Source organism: Xenopus tropicalis, chromosome 1 (assembly GCF_000004195.4).
Source record: "Xenopus tropicalis strain Nigerian chromosome 1, UCB_Xtro_10.0, whole genome shotgun sequence".
NCBI classification, from domain to species: Eukaryota; Metazoa; Chordata; class Amphibia; order Anura; family Pipidae; genus Xenopus; species Xenopus tropicalis.
Window position 1 is genome coordinate 214,926,903 of NC_030677.2, and position 21,191 is coordinate 214,948,093.

General features: G+C 45.6%; 1 protein-coding gene across 7 annotated transcripts in view; it reads left to right on the top strand.

Annotated features, from left to right (window-relative positions):
• LOC101732936 (receptor-type tyrosine-protein phosphatase alpha-like) overlaps nt 1-21,191 on the top strand; it is a 78,803-nt gene that overhangs the window by 28,271 nt on the left and 29,341 nt on the right. For 5 of the 7 annotated variants that reach the window (XM_031894999.1, XM_031895000.1, XM_031895001.1 and 2 more), the window contains 9 exons: nt 9,419-9,610; nt 10,583-10,762; nt 11,900-12,106; nt 13,006-13,269; nt 14,838-14,935; nt 15,419-15,608; nt 17,887-17,980; nt 19,219-19,474; nt 20,573-20,612. In XM_031894999.1, the coding sequence (XP_031750859.1) occupies nt 9,419-9,610; nt 10,583-10,762; nt 11,900-12,106; nt 13,006-13,269; nt 14,838-14,935; nt 15,419-15,608; nt 17,887-17,980; nt 19,219-19,474; nt 20,573-20,612 (1,521 nt within the window). The remainder of the gene's footprint in view (nt 1-9,418; nt 9,611-10,582; nt 10,763-11,899; nt 12,107-13,005; nt 13,270-14,837; nt 14,936-15,418; nt 15,609-17,886; nt 17,981-19,218; nt 19,475-20,572; nt 20,613-21,191) is intronic. The other 2 variants (XM_031895002.1, XM_031895003.1) reach the window with 2 other exon arrangements.

Here is a 21,191-nt window from a genome sequence, read left to right on the forward strand (position 1 = left end):
CGGAACAACTTTCCACCCATTCTGGGCCACTGCCTCGGAGGGGCTTTCAACCAGCACACATCTATAGCCTTTCATCATCTCAGGTTTTTACATCAGTTAGTGCTCTCACAGTCCTAATGGACCCTGGGGGAATCTCAGCAGTTTGCCCAGCAACATGGCGTAACAACCCATATTTGTAAGTAACTGTGAAGGTGTTGCAAACAACCTCTGGACCATGGTCAGAATACCTAGGGGCTTTTGTCCCAGCGACTGAAGGGTTAAGGGTAGTCTGTACCTCACTAACATTTGTCCCCAGAATGATGGGAGCAGCGTTAGGGTTTCCCGTATCTGGGCAGACCACAGCATCAACTTCCTGGGACAGAGGCAGTGTACCATGGCACCTCGGCATGGTTATAGTCACTTGTAGCAATCCATGTATGGGGTAGGCCTGCTGATTCAGCCCCCACAATTCTAAACCTCTAGCGGGCTGTAAAGGTTTGTGGGCTAGATGTTGCAGGTAATAACTATAGTAGATTATTGTGACCTGTGATCCGGTATCAAACAAAGCTTGTACTGGCTGCCCATCTAACCGGATGTCCACCAAGGACTTAGGGCCCACCATGTTTCTGTCCTTTGTCGCAGAGGGTTTTGTAACCTTGTTGGGGTAGCTACTTGGCTTCCCACATGACATTGTCTGCGCTGCATTAGGGGAATCTTTCTCAGGACAGTCTTTAACAAAATGCCCCTCCTGGCCACACCCGAAACAACTGGTAGGGGTAGTGGCAGGTACCCCCTTATACATAGTTAGTTACATAGTTACATAGTTACATAGGGTTGAAAAAAGACCAATGTCCATCAAGTTCAACCCATCCGAGTAAACCCAGCACACAACCTATACTAACCAATCTATACACTCACATACATAAACTATATATATACAACCAGTAATACTAACTGTAGATATTAGTATCACAATAGCCTTGGATATTCTGCTTGTTCAAGAACTCATCCAGGCCCCTCTTATAGGCATTAACAGAGTCTGCCATTACCCCATCTCTAGGAAGGGCATTCCACAGCCTCACTGCCCTCACCGTGAGGAACCACCTACGCTGCTTCAAATGGAAGCTCCGTTCCTCTAATCTATAGGGGTGACCTCTAGTGCGCTGATTGTTTTTATGGGAAAAAAGAACATCCCCCAACTGCCTATAATCCCCTCTAATGTACTTGTACAGAGTAATCATGTCCCCTCGCAAGCGCCTCTTTTCCAGAGAAAACAACCCCAACCTCGACAGTCTAACCTCATAGTTTAACCCTTCCATCCCCTTAACCAGTTTAGTTGCAGTCTCTGCACTCTCTCCAGCTCATTAATATCCTTCTTAAGGACTGGAGCCCAAAACTGCACTGCATACTCACTGTTACTGCCCCCCATACTCACTGTTACTGCCCCCCATACTCACTGTAACTGCCCCCCCATACTCACTGTTACTGCCCCCCATACTCACTGTCACTGCCCCCCATACTCACTGTAACTGCCCCCCATACTCAAGGTGAGGCCTTACCAGGGACCTATAAAGGGGCAAAATTATGTTCTCATCCCTTGAGTCAATGCCCTGTTTATACAAGACAGCACTTTATTTGCTGTAGTAGCCACAGAATGACACTGCCTGGAATTAGACAACTTGTGATCTACAAAAACCCCTAGATCCTTCTCCATTAAGGATCCCCCCAACTCACTCCCATTCAGTAGATAGTTTGCATTTATATTATTTCTACCAAAGTGCATAACTTTGCACTTATCAACATTGAACCTCATTTTCCAGTTTGCTGCCCAGTTATCTAATTTTGTCAAATCGCTCTGCAAAGCGGCACATCCTGCATGGAACTTATAGTTTTGCACAATTTAGTGTCATCAGCAAAAATAGACACAGTACTCTCTATGCCCACCTCCAGGTCATTATGCCACTCTGACAGGGACCTTTTCCGGATTGGGGTTATTGATGGTACACCCTTTCCAGTTACCTTAATATCCTTCGAGGTAGGTAAAGCTGGGTTCTGCTTTGGTACCTGAGAGGTACCAGCAAAGCGTAGGGTTGCCTCCTCTTGCTTAATCACTTTCATCAGGTCAATAAAACCAGTATCTCTTTTATCCCTCAGGAGTATCTGCAACGTGGAATACATAGGGAAGAATGGGGACATCCCCTTTAGTAATTGTTTTAGACGTAGTGTATCTACTTCCTCTGCTGTAATCACTTTTTTTGACAAGAGATTCCGCAGCATATTCTCTAGACGGAGGGTGAATGCAGATACATCCTCAGAAGACTTCTGTCTCATCTGTTTAAAGTCAGCCAATAACTGGTCAGGGTCCTCATGCTTCCCATATGCTGAAGTGAGGATATCAATTATGTCCACAGCATTGTAATCTTTGTGACTGGCTTTAAAATTTAACACAATACTAGCTGCAGGGGGACGGACATGCTCCATAATTCGCTGCCTCTTGGTTTGTTCTGAGCAGGCCCACTCACCTAATGCTTGTAGTGCAGACTCCTTCCATGTCTCAAACCCCTCTTCCCCTGTAGGAACCGGCTCTGTGCCTGAAAATGTCTTTACCTTTCTATAGTGAATCAGCTGCAAGCCCTGAGCCAATGCCTCTGTCATTTGGGTTATTGCGTCAGTCAAGGGATGCTCTGAAATGCTGACATCCTTAGCTTCACTGGTCTCAGTTACAAGTGGTTCTTGCTTTACTGTGTGCTGCACATTGCAGGGTAGTGACGGCAGCAGCCTCCTTTTTCTACTGGTGTAGCCTGCATCTGGACTGGGTGCTTTAACTTTCCAGGGGGCAACAACAGCCTGGGGGTACACCAGGGGGCACCCTACTGATAAATCACCCGCAGGGAACACAGCATATGGCCCCACTTCTGAATTTAGTGGATCACTCACTTTGAAAAGCAGGACTGCATAACCGTCCATGGTTGATCCCTCATCTGCTATCAGATGTGCACCCTCCAAATGTCTGTATTTAGACAGGTTACTCTCTAACATTTCCAGTGTAACTTCAGGTGGTACACGATCAATGGCAAATACATGGTCTGGGTTCACCTTTTCCTTTAGGGCCCATTCATAGACCTGGGTTGGCGTTATTAATGGCATATCTGCAGTGATTTCTGCTTCGATCTCAGCAGTGCCTCCAAATGTAGCCCTCTTTTGCTACTGCATGAGATCTAGCACGCATTCACCTGCGTGTGGCGCTACAGGAGCCCTGAGCCTCCGCTATATGGAAGGGCAGGTACACTGATAATGGCGTGCCTCCACCCAGGGTCAGGACAGGTTGGACTGCGGTACCCCTCCCTGGGAAACTTCTCTGATCCACAACACACAAACACAGGAAAGGTTGATGGATTTATTGGCGGGATGCTATACCTTTAAATTAGCAGAGATAGATACAGCCTGCCAGCCAGGGGCAACCTCACTCACATAACATACAGTAGCTGGTACTTTCTGAACTGCTGAGGGGAATCCCCCACTTATGTGGCAAGTGCTTCAGAGTCTTAGAACTCCCTTTGGCTTTCCCTGCCCTGAGAAGAGCTCGCTTTGTTCTTCAGAGCCCTGTACAGGACCCCCTTTCCTTCCGCACCCTAAGAGAGCGCGCTTTCTGCCACTGGGGAGGATTCCCAATTACTTTATTATACAGAGCACTGTGTGAGCTACCAGCACCTTGCTTGTCTATCTGCTTCCTCGTTCCCAGCAGCACCCTCTTCTCTCACTTCCTTCCTGTCAGCTCACACAGGGGGTGGGGGCTCCTCCTCCTTACACAGTAACAGCACAGAGGGGAGACAAGTATACACAGCTCCCCTACATGTGCATTTCCAAATTCTGGAATCCAGTGTCCTATCACACAGCTGGGAATCTCCTATCAGACAGCTGGGAATCTCCTATCAGACAGCTGGGAATCTCCTATCAGACAGCTGGGAATCTCCTATCAAACAGCTGGGAATCTCCTATCAGACAGCTGGGAATCTCCTATCACACAGCTGGGAATCTCCTATCACACAGCTGGGAATCTCCTATCAGACAGCTGGGAATCTCCTATCACACAGCTGGGAATCTCCTATCAAACAGCTGGGAATCTCCTATCAGACAGCTGGGAATCTCCTATCACACAGCTGGGAATCTCCTATCAAACAGCTGGGAATCTCCTATCAGACAGCTGGGAATCTCCTATCACACAGCTGGGAATCTCCTATCACACAGCTGGGAATCTCCTATCAGACAGCTGGGAATCTCCTATCACACAGCTGGGAATCTCCTATCAAACAGCTGGGAATATCCTATCAAACAGCTGGGAATCTCCTATCAAACAGCTGGGAATCTCCTATCAAACAGCTGGGAATCTCCTATCAAACAGCTGGGAATCTCCTATCAGACAGCTGGGAATCTCCTATCAGACAGCTGGGAATCTCCTATCAAACAGCTGGGAATCTCCTATCAAACAGCTGGGAATCTCCTATCAAACAGCTGGGAATCTCCTATCAGACAGCTGGGAATCTCCTATCAGACAGCTGGGAATCTCCTATCAAACAGCTGGGAATCTCCTATCAGACAGCTGGGAATCTCCTATCAGACAGCTGGGAATCTCCTATCAAACAGCTGGGAATCTCCTATCAGACAGCTGGGAATCTCCTATCACACAGCTGGGAATCTCCTATCACACAGCTGGGAATCTCCTATCACACAGCTGGGAATCTCCTATCAAACAGCTGGGAATCTCCTATCAAACAGCTGGGAATCTCCTATCAAACAGCTGGGAATCTCCTATCAAACAGCTGGGAATCTCCTATCAAACAGCTGGGAATCTCCTATCAGACAGCTGGGAATCTCCTATCAGACAGCTGGGAATCTCCTATCAAACAGCTGGGAATCTCCTATCAAACAGCTGGGAATCTCCTATCAAACAGCTGGGAATCTCCTATCAGACAGCTGGGAATCTCCTATCAGACAGCTGGGAATCTCCTATCAAACAGCTGGGAATCTCCTATCAGACAGCTGGGAATCTCCTATCAGACAGCTGGGAATCTCCTATCAAACAGCTGGGAATCTCCTATCAGACAGCTGGGAATCTCCTATCACACAGCTGGGAATCTCCTATCACACAGCTGGGAATCTCCTATCACACAGCTGGGAATCTCCTATCAAACAGCTGGGAATATCCTATCAAACAGCTGGGAATCTCCTATCAAACAGCTGGGAATCTCCTATCAAACAGCTGGGAATCTCCTATCAAACAGCTGGGAATCTCCTATCAGACAGCTGGGAATCTCCTATCAGACAGCTGGGAATCTCCTATCAAACAGCTGGGAATCTCCTATCAAACAGCTGGGAATCTCCTATCAGACAGCTGGGAATCTCCTATCAGACAGCTGGGAATCTCCTATCAAACAGCTGGGAATCTCCTATCAGACAGCTGGGAATCTCCTATCAGACAGCTGGGAATCTCCTATCAAACAGCTGGGAATCTCCTATCAGACAGCTGGGAATCTCCTATCAAACAGCTGGGAATCTCCTATCAGACAGCTGGGAATCTCCTATCAGACAGCTGGGAATCTCCTATCAAACAGCTGGGAATCTCCTATCAGACAGCTGGGAATCTCCTATCAGACGGCTGGGAATCTCCTATCAGACAGCTGGGAATCTCCTATCACACAGCTGGGAATCTCCTATCAGACGGCTGGGAGTCTCCTATCACACAGCTGGGAATCTCCTATCAAACAGCTGGGAATCTCCTATCAAACAGCTGGGAATCTCCTATCAAACAGACAGGGAAAGATCTGAAACCTTATAAACTGGTTCTGTGCTGGTTCTGTGGGAGAATCGGCCATTTCCTTACAAATGCTTTAGGCTAAGGGGATACAGAAACTGACGTGATAAAGACCCGTTCATGATACAGGGGGGAAGCACATGTTTCTAGGGTTACAGGATGGGTCACCCTGATGCACAAAATGGCAACTGGTAAGAACCCCGACCAAGACAAGAGCAATCAGTAGAGTTCTGAAGGACAGTGGTTCCATTAGGTCACGGGCCTGTGATTGACAGGAACATGTGTGCAAGGCGGGGACATTAATAAGGGGTAATTAACAGTTTGTTCCTGAACGATTGAAAACTATTTCTACATTAGAAGTTGGAAATCTGAAGCTGCACATAGTAACTGTATGACTGACGGATATATTGTTCAGATGCAAATGACGATTATACTTTCAGCTTTAGCAGATGATACAGCCAATTATGTGATAACATTTCTAACTCTTTGCAGCTTTCAAATGGGGGTCACTGACCCCGGCAGCCAAACCCTATTGCTCTGTGAGGCTCCAGTTTTATTGTTATTGTTACTTTTTATTCCTTATCTTTCTATTCAGCCCCTCCCCTATTCCTATTCCTGTCTCTTATTCACAACACTCCCTGGTTGCTAAGGTAACTTGGACCCTAGCAACCAGGTAGCTGCTGAAACCCCAAACTGGAGAGCTGCTGAACTGAAAATGAAACAATTAAAAAAACTACAAATAATAAGAAATGAAGACCAATTGCAAATAGCCTTAGAATATTACTCTCTACATCATACTAACAGTTAACTCAAAGGCGACCAACCCCTTTACGTAATCTGGATCCACTTTTTTAGTTCTATTTTTCAAATGTACATTCATTTCTTGAATGTCTGTCCTGCAAGAACGTAAAATGCAAGTGACTGGTTTGTCTCCGACGTGGCAACTGCCTGTCAGAGTTAGTTATCTATACAGTAGCTATGGATTATATTACAGCAGTAGTTGGTACCCTTAACTGCCTGCCGGCAAAAATGGCAATGTGACTTCATTCTAAGGAATGAAATAAATGTGTATCATTTTCCCTCCAATGTGTTCAACATCAGGATCTTGTTTTCTCCTAAAACTATATAGTGGGGCGCTGGGGTATTATCTGTAGTGTATATATATATATATATATATACTGTATATACCAGGGAATCCCCGCTCTGTATTGGTGCAGGCACAGGAAAGCCGGGGCCAGAAAGGAGCATGAATGGAATGGGTGGCTGTACCGGTGCCGTTCCCTTATTCTCTACAGGAACTTAGTCGCCCACAAACCCAGCAATGAATTTGTATTGGGTCCATGACACCCCCCCCCCCTGGCATCAATCACAGGGAAATGTTCTGCCCAATGTTGTGTAAATAAAGTATTATAGAGCTAAATAGATAAAAGGCCTTTCCTGGTACGGAGCGAAGCTCTTCTGCTCATGTGTCCAACGTGTAATGATCATGTGATACAGAACTCAGTCCCCCACAACCACAGAATGGCCATAATGGAGGATTTGTTACCCCAGATTTACAAGAACAAAGACTGTGACTGGATTCTAAATAAAAGAAAGTCGTTTGTCAGAGTAGCATCTAATTAAGCAAAGCCCAATACCCGATTCAACCACTGATACCAACTGCTGACTGCACTGATTTACCTGTATATGCAGCAGCCATGCAATGGGATTCATGAAAAGGCCACTAAAGGTATTATTATTATTATTATTATTATTATTATTATACAAACATATAAAGTGCCAACATATCCCGCAGTGCTGCACAATAAGTGGAAGTATACACTAAGCACACAGATTACATAGGAATATACAGTCAATAACCAATAAAACAGGTAAAGAGGGCCCTGCTCAATGGAGCTTACAATCTAAATGCTGAAATGTGTCACTAATAACCTGTGTGATTATAATTACTCCCTGTACCTTGTTCTTATTCCAGCCCAGTGTTACCTGTCAGCGCTGAAAGGAATAAACCTGATTGGGGGAGACAAGGAATCTTATGGCCCAGGGGAACCAGTGAGAGTGCGTTGTATGGGGGGGTATTACCCTACAGATGTGGCAATAAGGTGTATGGGGGGTATTACCCTACAGATGTGGCAATAAGGTGTATGGGGGGGGTATTACCCTACAGATGTGGCAATAAGGTGTATGGGGGGTATTACCCTACAGATGTGGCAATAAGGTGTATGGGGGGGTATTACCCTACAGATGTGGCAATAAGGTGTATGGGGGGTATTACCCTACAGATGTGGCAATAAGGTGTATGGGGGGGTATTACCCTACAGATGTGGCAATAAGGTGTATGGGGGGGTATTACCCTACAGATGTGGCAATAAGGTGTATGGGGGGGTATTACCCTACAGATGTGGCAATAAGGTGTATGGGGGGGTATTACCCTACAGATGTGGCAATAAGGTGTATGGGGAATGGGGGGAGCGCCGCGTGGGATAATCCTGTTCCCTGCAAAGGTAATTACTCCCCCCCAGCTAATTACTCCCTGCAAAGGTAATTACTCCCCCCAGCTAATTACTCCCCCCCAGCTAATTACTCCCTGCAAAGGTAATTACTCACCCCAGCTAATTACTCCCCCCCAGCTAATTACTCCCTGCAAAGGTAATTACTCCCCCCCAGCTAATTACTCCCTGCAAAGGTAATTACTCCCCCCCAGCTAATTACTCCCCCCCAGTGAATTACTCCCCCCCAGCTAATTACTCCCCCCCAGCTAATTACTCCCCCCCAGTGAATTACTCACCCACAGTTAATTACTCACCCACAGCTTATTACTCCCAAACCTTTTAAATGTTTACACATTGCAAATAATTTATGTTGTTGTTTTATCCCCCATTTTGGTGGGTTGGATAATTATAGAGGCTTGTAATGTTCAGGTTTGACCACTAGATGTGTTTAGAGAGCTGAGAAACTGTACAAATGTGAGTGTAATTACATTAATGGCCATGAGAGGGAGCAGGAAAGAATGAGAGAAGCAACTGGACTTAGACCCAATAACTGACCAAATCAGGTAATAACTGACCAAATCAGGTAATAACTGACCAAATCAGGTAATAACTGGGCAGAATAACGTTTTGGCCGCTGCTCCATGTTCCAGTCACACAGGACTTTTATTCCAGGAGGTAATACAGTAAGTGAGAAAGTGACTAAACTCTGTGAGATATTGGTGCATGTGGGGCAAGTCTGCCCCTGAGGGCAATACAGAGGGTCCCACTGCCCCTGAGGGCAATACAGAGGGTCCCACTGCCCCTGAGGGCAATACAGAGGGTCCCACTGCCCCTGAGGGCAATACGGAGGGTCCCACTGCCCCATAACCTTTTCCCAATGAGAGTAAATTGCATATATAGATTGTAAGCTCTACGGGGCAGGGACCTCCTTCCTCTTGTGTCCTCATCTCTTAACTTTGTGCAGCTGTATTTATTGTTATACTTTGTATTTATCTATTATTATCTTATTAACCCCCTGTTTGTATTAATGAATTCTACTGTACAGCGCTGGGTACATAAGTAGCACTTTATAAATAAAGATATACATACATACATATGGTGTATAGTAACAGCCTGTCATGTTTCTCTCTTATAGAGCTGTGCCCGAAATCTGCCCTCTCCCTGGGTACAGATGTGCAGCTTGTTCCACCCCAGGATTATTATCTGCCCAACACTGGGGTATCTGTGAGGTGCCCAGGGGGGTATAAACCCTCACGGGACAGAATAACCTGTAAGGCTGAACAGAATAAGTCTGTGTGGGATGTAACTGCCCCCATTCTCTGTGTGGGTAAGTACTAATAGGGGGGGGAAGGAAAAATAGGAGTCAAATGTCTAAATCTACCAGGAAAACAGGCCTGACCAACTTTGCATGATTAAAGGGACCCTGCCATGATATTTATGGGGCTGTTTATCTCTAAATGACCCTGTTACACAGCAAATAATTCCCTCTGCCATTTAACCTTTTATTCTTGAACCAACAAATGTATTTGTAGCTGTAATATTGGTGTGTAGGCGCCATCTCAGTGCCTTGTGCCTGAGTCTGAGCTTTCAGCCAGCGCTACCCATTAGAACTGCTTTCAGCTAACCTATTGTTTCTCCTACTCCCATGTAACTGGAGGAGTCCCAAGCCGGACTTGGATTTCTTACTATTGAGTGCTATTCTGATACCTACTGGGAGCTGCTATCTTGCTCCCTTCCCATTGTTCTGCTGATCGGCTGCTGGGGGTGAGGGGGGGGGATATCACTCCAACTTGCAGCGCAGCAGTAAAGTGTGAGTGAAGTTTAACAGAGCACAGGTCACATGGCTGTGGCACCCTGGGAAATAAAGAATATGTCTAAAAACAGATTATTTTAACTGATGGGTTTGTAACAAACATGTTTTCCCATGAAAGTGTTGCAAGGAAAGGCACAATCACTGGGGGTGTCAAAATGTTAGCCCCCCCCCAGTGATTGTAATCACTTACCTTTTATCCCGCTTGGTGCCCCTGTTAGGAGAAACCCGCACCAATCCGGCGAGCTGTGAGAGTGATCCTCATCCGTTGTGCCGCTTCTCTTGCCTTTGCCCCATGTGGGAATCCAGTTAGAAGGAAGCAGAGGGGCAATTTGCCCCCATAGATCCCCAGGCAGGGAAACCGGCTGCAGTGACAGGTCCCTTAGTTCTTTTGTTCCCAGTTTAGCAATCGAGTCTTTTTATTGGCCGAATCTCATCCAATTGCAGCTGAAATCTCCCTTATTCCTTTCTATTCTGTTCCTTTCCCAGCACAATGTGCAAAGCCGACAGCACCAGGAATAGAAAGTGTTTCCAACCAGAAAGATTATTATAACCGGGGAGAAGAGGTGACGGTGACCTGTGAGACAGGGTATCAGTCTGTGTCTCGGCCAATTACATGTAAATGGAATGGTACCCACAGTAACTGGAATGTGTCGGCCCCCTGTATTGGTGAGTACTGACCCAAATCATTATATCCTTACTGTATATCAACTGGGTTATTTCCCAGCACAATGTACTGACCCAAATCATTATATCCTTACTGTATATCAACTGGGTTATTTCCCAGCACAATGTACTGACCCACATCATTATATCCTTACTGTATATCAACTGGGTTATTTCCCAGCACAATGTACTGACCCAAATCATTATATCCTTACTGTATATCAACTGGGTTATTCCCCAGCACAATGTACTGACCCAAATCATTATATCCTTACTGTATATCAACTGGGTTATTCCCCAGCACAATGTACTGACCCAAATCATTATATCCTTACTGTATATCAACTGGTTTATTTCCCAGCACAATGTACTGACCCACATCATTATGTCCTTACTGTATATCAACTGGGTTATTCCCCAGCACAATGTACTGACCCAAATCATAATATCCTTACTGTATATCAACTGGGTTATTCCCCAGCACAATGTACTGACCCAAATCATAATATCCTTACTGTATATCAATTGGGTTATTTCCCAGCACAATGTACTGACCCAAATCATTATATCCTTACTGTATATCAACTGGGTTATTCCCCAGCACAGTGTACTGACCCAAATCATTATATCCTTACTGTATATCAACTAGGTTATTCCCCAGCACAATGTACTGACCCAAATCATAATATCCTTACTGTATATCAACTGGGTTATTCCCCAGCACAATGTACTGACCCAAATCATAATATCCTTTCTGTATATCAACTGGGTTATTCCCAGCACAATGTACTGACCCAAATCATTATATCCTTACTGTATATCAATTGGGTTATTTCCCAGCACAATGTACTGACCCAAATCATTATATCCTTACTGTATATCAACTAGGTTATTCTCCAGCACAATGTACTGACCCAAATCATAATATCCTTACTGTATATCAACTGGGTTATTCCCCAGCACAATGTACTGACCCAAATCATAATATCCTTACTGTATATCAATTGGGTTATTTCCCAGCACAATGTACTGACCCAAATCATTATATCCTTACTGTATATCAATTGGGTTATTCCCCAGCACAATGTACTGACCCAAATCATTATATCCTTACTGTATATCAACTGGGTTATTCTCCAGAACAATGTGCAAAGCCGACAGCACAAGGAGTCAATTCATCTTCTCTGAAGAAACATTTCTATGATGTTGGGGAATCTGTAACAGTGACCTGTGCCCGAGGGTATCAGTCTGTATCTCGTGCCCCCGGGTATCAGTCTGTATCTGGGGCAATTACATGTGAGACTAATGGTGGCCGCCCCAATTGGAATGTGTCGGTGCCCTGTATTGGTGAGTACTGACCCAAATCATTATATCCTTACTGTATATCAACTGGGTTATTTCCCAGCACTATGTACTGACCCAAATCATTATATCCTTACTGTATATCAACTGGGTTATTTCCCAGCACTATGTACTGACCCAAATCATTATATCCTTACTGTATATCAACTGGGTTATTCCCCAGCACAATGTACTGACCCAAATCATTATATCCTTACTGTATATCAACTGGGTTATTTCCCAGCACAATGTACTGACCCAAATCATTATATCCTTACTGTATATCAACTGGGTTATTTCCCAGCACAATGTACTGACCCAAACATTATATCCTTACTGTATATCAACTGGGTTATTCCCCAGCACAATGTACTGACCCAAATCATTATATCCTTACTGTATATCAACTGGGTTATTCCCCAGCACAGTGTACTGACCCAAATCATTATATCCTTATTGTATATCAACTGGGTTATTTCCCAGCACTATGTACTGACCCAAATCATTATATCCTTATTGTATATCAACTGGGTTATTTCCCAGTAGAATGTACTGACCCAACTCATTATATCCTTACTGTATATCAACTGGGTTATTTCCCAGCACAATGTACTGACCCAAATCATTATATCCTTACTGTATATCAACTGGGTTATTCCCCAGCACAATGTACTGACCCAAATCATTATATCCTTACTGTATATCAACTGGGTTATTCCCCAGCACAATGTACTGACCCAAATCATTATATCCTTACTGTATATCAACTGGGTTATTCCCCAGCACAATGTACTGACCCAAATCATTAATCAGAGGGAGACACTCAGGGGGTCACTCACAGTGTAAATAGGGGTCTGTAGATTCCCCATAATCCTCTGGCTGCTACTAACCGGTTACTCTTACAGCTTTCCAGGTAAATGTAAGGCGTGTCACTCCCACCAGCATCTCCCTCCAATGGGAATGTCAGCCTGGGCCCTGCCGTTCATACTGGAGCATCAGTGTTTCCTATTGGCCAAAGGGACAAAAAGAGAAGGTGATACACACAGTGACAGAGGGGGCTACAGTCAGGGGGTTAGAGCCCCACACTGAGTATATAATCACCATCTATGGGTACAGACAAGGCAAATGGACAGAACTGGAGAGAAGAACCATCAGGACAGAGGAGTCAGGTAGGAACAGCCTCCCCTGTGTTTACTGGGAAAATAAATGGGATTCTGGGTCAGTACGTGTATTTGGCATCACATGAACCAACCAGAGAACAATGTTATAAATGTTTCAGTAGAATTAAATCCACATTTACCTGGTACCAGACTGACCCATTGTAGCAGGGGGAGGTGCTACTGACTGTCGGGAGTTGAGTAGCCTCAGGTGGCCAATCAGTAGCCCCTAAAGCCCCGGCTGGTCAGTCTCAGGGAGGGAGGGACATAGCGTGAGGTCTGTTAATTCAGCCTACAGAAGTCTATGTGCCTGTACACACACAGCTGCCTGTAGTGCTATTGTTGTGTTGCTGCTGAACTGATATTGCTGCACTGGTGGAACATAGAGAGAAACTTCCGCTGCCAATCTATGTGCCGCCTTATAGAGAAACAGGGACGGAACTGGCAGAAAGGGACAGTGGGAATAGACTGAATAAGGGAAAGGTCTAATAACTCCCTAGGAACACTGATCGTGATCTACCAGTAACAGACATATCATTTTTTGGGGGTCTCCCAGTCCACTAAAGGCGCCATACACGTTGCACCTTCCTTGACCACTGGTTTGTTTACTCCACTAATGTTTAGGGCTGAATCGTCAGATACACAGGTAGGAACAATAGGAATTGCACCTTAATCAGATGATTCCGCATTAACATACAGGCGATGTTTGGGCACCCAATCAAAATTTTCAGACCCGCCCAATCGACGAGGCGACCAATATCCAAGGCTTTTGTGATATCAGCCGCCTCGTCAGTCCACCATACAGTAGGGTTGCCACCTGTCTGGTTTTGACCCAGACAGCTTGGTTTTCGGAAGGGCTTTCTGGGTCAAAACCTCCTGCCCGGTTTTCCAAATTAGGAAAACTGGGCAGGACTCACTGAGATTGACAAAGTGTTCAGCCAACCGGCGATTGCCAAGTCATAGCCTTGGCAATCATTGATGCATTGAGGTGGAACCCAAATCCTCAGAAGCAATTGGAGCACAGAGAGCAGTCAGGGGGAGTGGCCTTGGGGAATGGGGGCGTGACCTGTGCAGGGTGGGGCATGCTTAGGGCTTAGTAGGCGTGTCTTATCTGGATTCAAAGGAATCTGGGTAAAACCTATTCTTATAATCACTAGATGTTCCGTGGGACCTGGTTGGACCTTCATTAGATCAACTTCCGGCGGCTTCTTATTCCTTATATTTCATAGAACTTTCTGCCGGATGGGATCGGATTGTTTGTTTAACTTACAGTATTTATTCCCTTACTGATGACTATAAGGCAGATGGAACTTGTATCGTAACCATGGCAACTAAACAGCAGTTCTACCCCCATATGTAATAAATGGCATTAAGTTTGCCCAGGAGCAGTAACCCATAGCAACCAATAAGATGTTTGCTTTTAAACAGGTGATCAGTAAATGCTGCCTGCTGATTGGTTGCTATGGGTTACTGCTCCTGGGCAAACTTAGTGCCTTTCATGTGATTTGGACCCTCAGACTTTCCCAGTTGTATCTGTGCAAACTGACAATCAAGTAACTTTATTCCCTCCTGTGTTACAGCTCCGGGGAAACCGGATTTTACTCAGGATCCCAGTATTAATAATAATACGCTAAAATGGCGACTGTTAGAGACGCACGGAGTCCTTACTGGGTACCAGGTAACATTAACCCCCCTTTCTATCACTGATACTCCCCCCTTAGCAGTTTAAGAGTGCAATTAATAAAGTCCCCTTTATTAGCAAGTGAAATACAATGAGATGTTACAGTGCCAGCGGATCCAGTTATGTGGGGGAGACTGACTATTACTGCCTCCGGGGGGGTATTATTGGGGTTAAATCAGCCCTATTCCCATAGCTGGGGCTTATGTGATACATTTATCCGCTTTTGGTACATGCAGTGACGCATATTATCATTCATTTGAGTCATTATATAATACTTTATTCTCCCCCTTTTCTTTGCCATGAAAGAGAAGACAAAGGGGGGCTACAAGAGTATGAGGGGATTATATATTCAGCCAGCCCCCCTTCCTTTCCCCCCGTACCCCCAGTCTGGGACCCCCTGCTTTATGCTATAATATCAGCTGGTAACAATGGGAACATGTTTGGAATAATAAAACCATAATATTTGTGTTTAACCCCCAGCTGAACATCTCGGCCCATAGAGAATACGATATTACCTTCAGTGAAACAGAATCTCATTGGCTGGGACCCAACGTGACGGAGTTTAATATGGAGCTCAAATACGGAACCAACTACACTGTGACTCTCCGAGGCTTCACTGTATCTGGGCCCGGGGAACCTGCAGTCTGGGCTCACGAGACTTCTATAGGAGGTAATGGGTGTGGGGGTCAGTAGCAATACCCATGTGATAGGCTGAAATATATTTTGCAAATATTTACATTTGATTTGCAGATAAAGGAGAAGGAAAGGTACAAATTCTTTATCAGAAAGGTCTATATAAATACAGCCATAAGCACTTGCAGAAACGTTGCACTGAGTCCTCTGTCAAAAGAAAAACTGCATTTCTTGCCTTCTATTCTATACACATAGTTCTCTGTATCAGACCTCATTCTCTCAGCTCAAACCTCCAGGGCTCGGGCTTGAGCCTACTCAGCTTCTTCATCTCTCCCCCTCCCTTCTCCTCCTCTCCCCTCCCCTCCCTGCTGTAATCTGAGCCCAGAGCTACCAGCCAGCAGTGTGTGAGAGACTCAGGCAGGAGAAGGAAGTTACATCACAATGAGCTAAAATGGCAGCTGCTCTCTTAAACAAACACAGAGACCTTCTAGGGCTGTTACTCAGGTAGATAAAGCTTTCTGCAGAATAAATATAGTGCTAGCTTGTACTATTTTGGTTAATCTATTGGCAATAATCTGCCTCAGTAGCTTTTCTTCTCCTTTAAGCCACTAGGCAGCAGTCCCTAAGGTTGACTACAGACAGGGGCCCCCAGGGAAATGTGTAGGGGAAGGTGAGAGGCACAGGAATTGGGATAGAGGAGAAACCATTTTGGCCTGACTGGGATCTAATGTGGGCGCCAAACCTCTAGCAGGTGATTAACCAAACCAGGTCCGGGTGCAGCAGCCTGGCATCCCCGGGGTTAGTTGGTGCCCAGTTAGGAGCTGTGGAACCCACCTCAAAGGTCAGAGGCAGCCAGGCCAGTGAGTGTGGGCAGATTTTGGCCCAGTAAGAAGTTATTTGGGGTAGTGACCCCATAGCAAAGCCTGGGTACAGCATGTAGGGTGCAGGTTAGTCCTACAGGGGGCAATAGGAGCAGCCATATGGGCAATGTGTTCTGATAGCAGGGAATAGCCCCTCTCTGGGGTGGTTCCCTTAATACCCTCTGTCCACTTTGTTTTTGGGAGGGTCAGTCACATGGTTGCACAGACAGAAGAGGAGGGTCAGGACAATACTGAGCGGGTAGGTGAGAGACTGTATAGTGACACTGAGTACCTGTACTGGGAACTTGGTCATTACTGGGGGACGGAGCTGCAATAAGGTCCAACGTTTGGTTCATTGCAAAGTGTCTCCAACTGGTAAGGAACCCAGTATGAAGGGCAGAAACCCCATTATTGTATTTATGCTTTATATTCTACGGTCCCACCAGGTTGGAGCAAGTGTAACCGGACTCCTCCCACCCAAGGGCCAAACTAGGGTACCCCAGGCGTAATTGCCCCGTCTCTATGGCCATAGGAACCTTCATAGCCACAAACCTTCAAGTGATACTGAGGCTAAAAACCCTTCACTCACATTTACTAAACAATTTTAATTTTTTTTTGAAAGTTGATTTTTCTTTTACTTCTAGATATTTTCAGGATTTACAAATGGGTTTTCTCCAGTACTCAATTTTTCCGATATTGTTTTTCGCAAAATTAGAGTTTTTTAGAAATTTTCGCTGAAAAACTTTAATTTTTCAAAAATAATTCCCATAATTCGGGATTTATTAATGTTTAGTTAACCTATTTTTGTCCAAAAAAATGGATCTGCCGAGTCCCATTGAGCCCTAGGGAGGCTTAGAATAGTAGCGGTATAGAATAATCAGTGACAGCCTGTCCTTGGCACATTTTCAAGGGGAAGTTAATCCCCTCATTCTTTTCTATTTCACCCAGTTTCAAGGATAAATTAATCCCATCATCGTTTTCCAAGAATAAGTGCCAATGCTCCTAAAATGGCTGCTGGAGCACTTCCTGTTTGGGAAAAATAAAGAGAATCCTCTTTATTTTTACCAAACAGGAAGTGCTCCAGCAGCCATTTTGGAAACGAAAGTCTATTTAAACTCAAATTTTTCAAGATAATATATTGAATTTTGTGAGTCATAACGATACCGGCTCGAAAAATGTGTGATTGTCTAAACAAAAACTTGAAATTTTCATACAACCGATTTTAGTATTGTGACATTTATTAAATACAACAATGATTGTGTTATGAGGGGGATTTGGCCATAAGAGAGATCCGGCACTTCCCCGGCTGAGTAACGGCCAAAAAGGCATCCCAGGCAGCCAATCAAACTGCAGGGGCAGCACATAATCACATCTATAACACTCACAGCACATTTATATTAAATGATAAAGATCCATTGGGTCAAACTAATTCTATTTTCCTTTCCTTGGTCACAGAACCTCCGGAGCCAATAAACAAATGGATAGGAGTAGCCAACCAAGCCGCCTTCTTTCTACTTCATTCTGTTCCCTCTCAGCACGGACCAATCAGGTTAGTCATAAAGGAATTAACCCCTCAATCTTGTGATTGCTTTTTGCATGAAATTCCGTCGGCTCAACACAAGTTAATGCTGTAGGAATGAAATCATTTCATGGTGTTGGCAGAACACTGGGGTAACGAGGGGTTACTTTGTAAGGGAAAATCTTCCCTCTGACATTTGGGACTTTTATGGTTTCAGTCTCATCTTTTCTCCACCACCCCATTCCCTCTCTCTGTTGGAGTTTCTCCTCTAGGCCCCCTGCTGGATTCACTCTATACTACTTCTCTGCCCCTTCAATACCAGCTTTATACTGATAATGCCCAAATCTACCCGTCTATCCCTGATCTCTCTCCATCTCCCCTTTACAGACTGCCATTCTGCTATTTCTTCTAAAACAGAATTCATTATATTTCCCCCAACATATTACCCTGTCCCTCAGGTTCCACCAACACCTTCCCCTGTCCCTCAGGTTCCCCCAACATCTTCCCCTGTCCCTCAGGTTCCACCAACATCTTCCCCTGCCCCTCGGGTTCCACCAACATCTTCCCCTGTCCCTCAGGTTCCACCAACACCTTCCCCTGTCCCTCAGGTTCCACCAACATCTTCCCCTGTCCCTCAGGTTCCACCAACACCTTCTCCTGTCCCTCAGGTTCCACCAACACCTTCCCCTGTCCCTCAGGTTCCACCAACATTTTCCCCTGTCCCTCAGGTTCCACCAACACCTTCCCCTGTCCCTCAGGTTCCACCAACATTTTCCCCTGTCCCTCAGGTTCCACCAACATCTTCCCCTGTCCCTCAGGTTCCCCCAACACCTTCCCCTGTCCCTCAGGTTCCCCCAACATCTCCCCCTGTCCCTCAGGTTCCACCAACATCTTCCCCTGTCCCTCAGGTTCCACCAACACCTTCCCCTGTCCCTCAGGTTCCACCAACACCTTCCCCTGTCCTTCAGGTTCCACCAACACCTTCCCCTGTCCCTCAGGTTCCACCAACACCTTCCCCTGTCCCTCAGGTTCCACCAACATTTTCCCCTGTCTCTCAGGTTCCCCCAACATCTTCCCCTGTATTTCAGAATCCCCCAGTACCTGCCCCTGCACCTCAGGTTGCACCTTCCCGCACCTCAGGTTCTGCCAACCCTTTACCTCAGCTCAGATACAAGTAAACACTTATTATGTGATTTTGGGGTGTGGGTGCATCTGCTATTCACCTCTTTTCTGCTGTTCCTTCCCTTAATATCTCATTCCCTCCCCAGTTCCTATGAGATAATCATCGCCCAGGGCTGGAATGGGAACCTGAGCCAGATATGCACCAGCTACACCAGCACACTGTACAACTCCAGCCAAGTTCCGACTCTGTACACTGCAATGCTACTCCCAGCTGAGAATGTTACAGGGAGTATGAATGTGACCCTCGGGGATGGGCGGAACGATGGCACCTTCTACAATGCTCCTCTGAGATCAGATCAGAACTACACACTCTACGTGAGAGTCACCAGTACATGGAAGGAGGTAGGGGGTCTCTACTCCCCAGGTTTATTCCTAGAGGTGCATTGTCTGACTTTCGGTTTGGGTGTATTGGGTGAATGGAAGTCATGTGACCATTAATGGCAGCTGGGACGTTGTATCAGGAGTCAGAACCAGCAGTGCAGGGAAGGGAAAGAGACAGACACAGTGATAGGTACACATAACTATAAACCCAGTGAGAATGAGGGATGAATGGATATTGGGGAGTTGTATCAGGAGTCAGAACCAGCAGTGCAGGAAAGGGAAAGAGACAGACACAGTGACAGTTACACATAACTATAAACCCAGTGAGAATGAGGAATGAATGGATATTGGGGAGTTGTATCAGGAGTCAGAACCAGCAGTGCAGGGAAGGGAAAGGGACAGACACAGTGACAGTTACACATAACTATAAACCCAGTGAGAATGAGGAATGAATGGATATTGGGGAGTTGTATCAGGAGTCAGAACCAGCAGTGCAGGGAAGGGAAAGGGACAGACACAGTGACAGTTACACATAACTATAAACCCAGTGAGAATGAGGAATGAATGGATATTGGGGAGTTGTATCAGGAGTCAGAACCAGCAGTGCAGGGAAGGGAAAGGGACAGACACAGTGACAGTTACACATAACTATAAACCCAGTGAGAATGAGGAATGAATGGATATTGGGGAGTTGTATCAGGAGTCAGAACCAGCAGTGCAGGGAAGGGAAAGGGACAGACACAGTGACAGTTACACATAACTATAAACCCAGTGAGAATGAGGGATGAATGGATATTGGGGAGTTGTATCAGGAGTCAGAACCAGCAGTGCAGGGAAGGGAAAGTGACAGACACAGTGACAGTTACACATAACTATAAACCCAGTGAGAATGAGGAATGAATGGATATTGGGGAGTTGTATCAGGAGTCAGAACCAGCAGTGCAGGGAAGGGAAAGGGACAGACACAGTGACAGTTACACATAACTATAAACCCAGTGAGAATGAGGAATGAATGGATATTGGGGAGTTGTATCAGGAGTCAGAACCAGCAGCGCGTGTGAATGGGTAGAAGCCGAAATGATTATTATTACAATGTTCTCCCTGATTGTCCCACGACAGGTGAATAAATCGTCCTGCACCAGATTTGGCCCCTTCCTCAGTAAGTTGCCCCTGTGACGTCTCCATGCTCGTGGGCATCACCCCAGGAAGTGCTACTGCTAATTAGTTGCCATGGGTTACTAGACCCGGGGGAAACTTTGCAGCTGTATCTGCGTTGCCTTTATAGAGCTGCGACTGTAAGATTGGGGTTGTTCAGTGCTTTGATTTACGGACATTCAGTGGGGCAAATCCAGCGCTGTGGGGCAGTAATTGTACCCCCTGTACCCCATGGTGCCACAGCCCCAGCTGGATACGGTTTGGCACACGGTTTCCGGCAGACTCATTCGCCGGCTGAATAGAATTCACTAGATGCAAATTCCTTTGTACCAATCACATTCATCCTACAGACAGTCTGTCTAACGTCTATAGTCTGACTTAAAGGGGAACTAACCCCTCCATAAAGCAGGATGGATTATTGTACAGTTTTGGCACCATAACAGGACACTGCAACATCAGGGGGGGTACAGACTGCTGGGTTGTTATTCTGGGATAGAAAATTGGGTTTAACCCCTCCAGCTCCAGTTGAAGGAACAAAGAACATGAAGCAAGAACAGCTAAGCATTCTCATTGGAGGGTTATT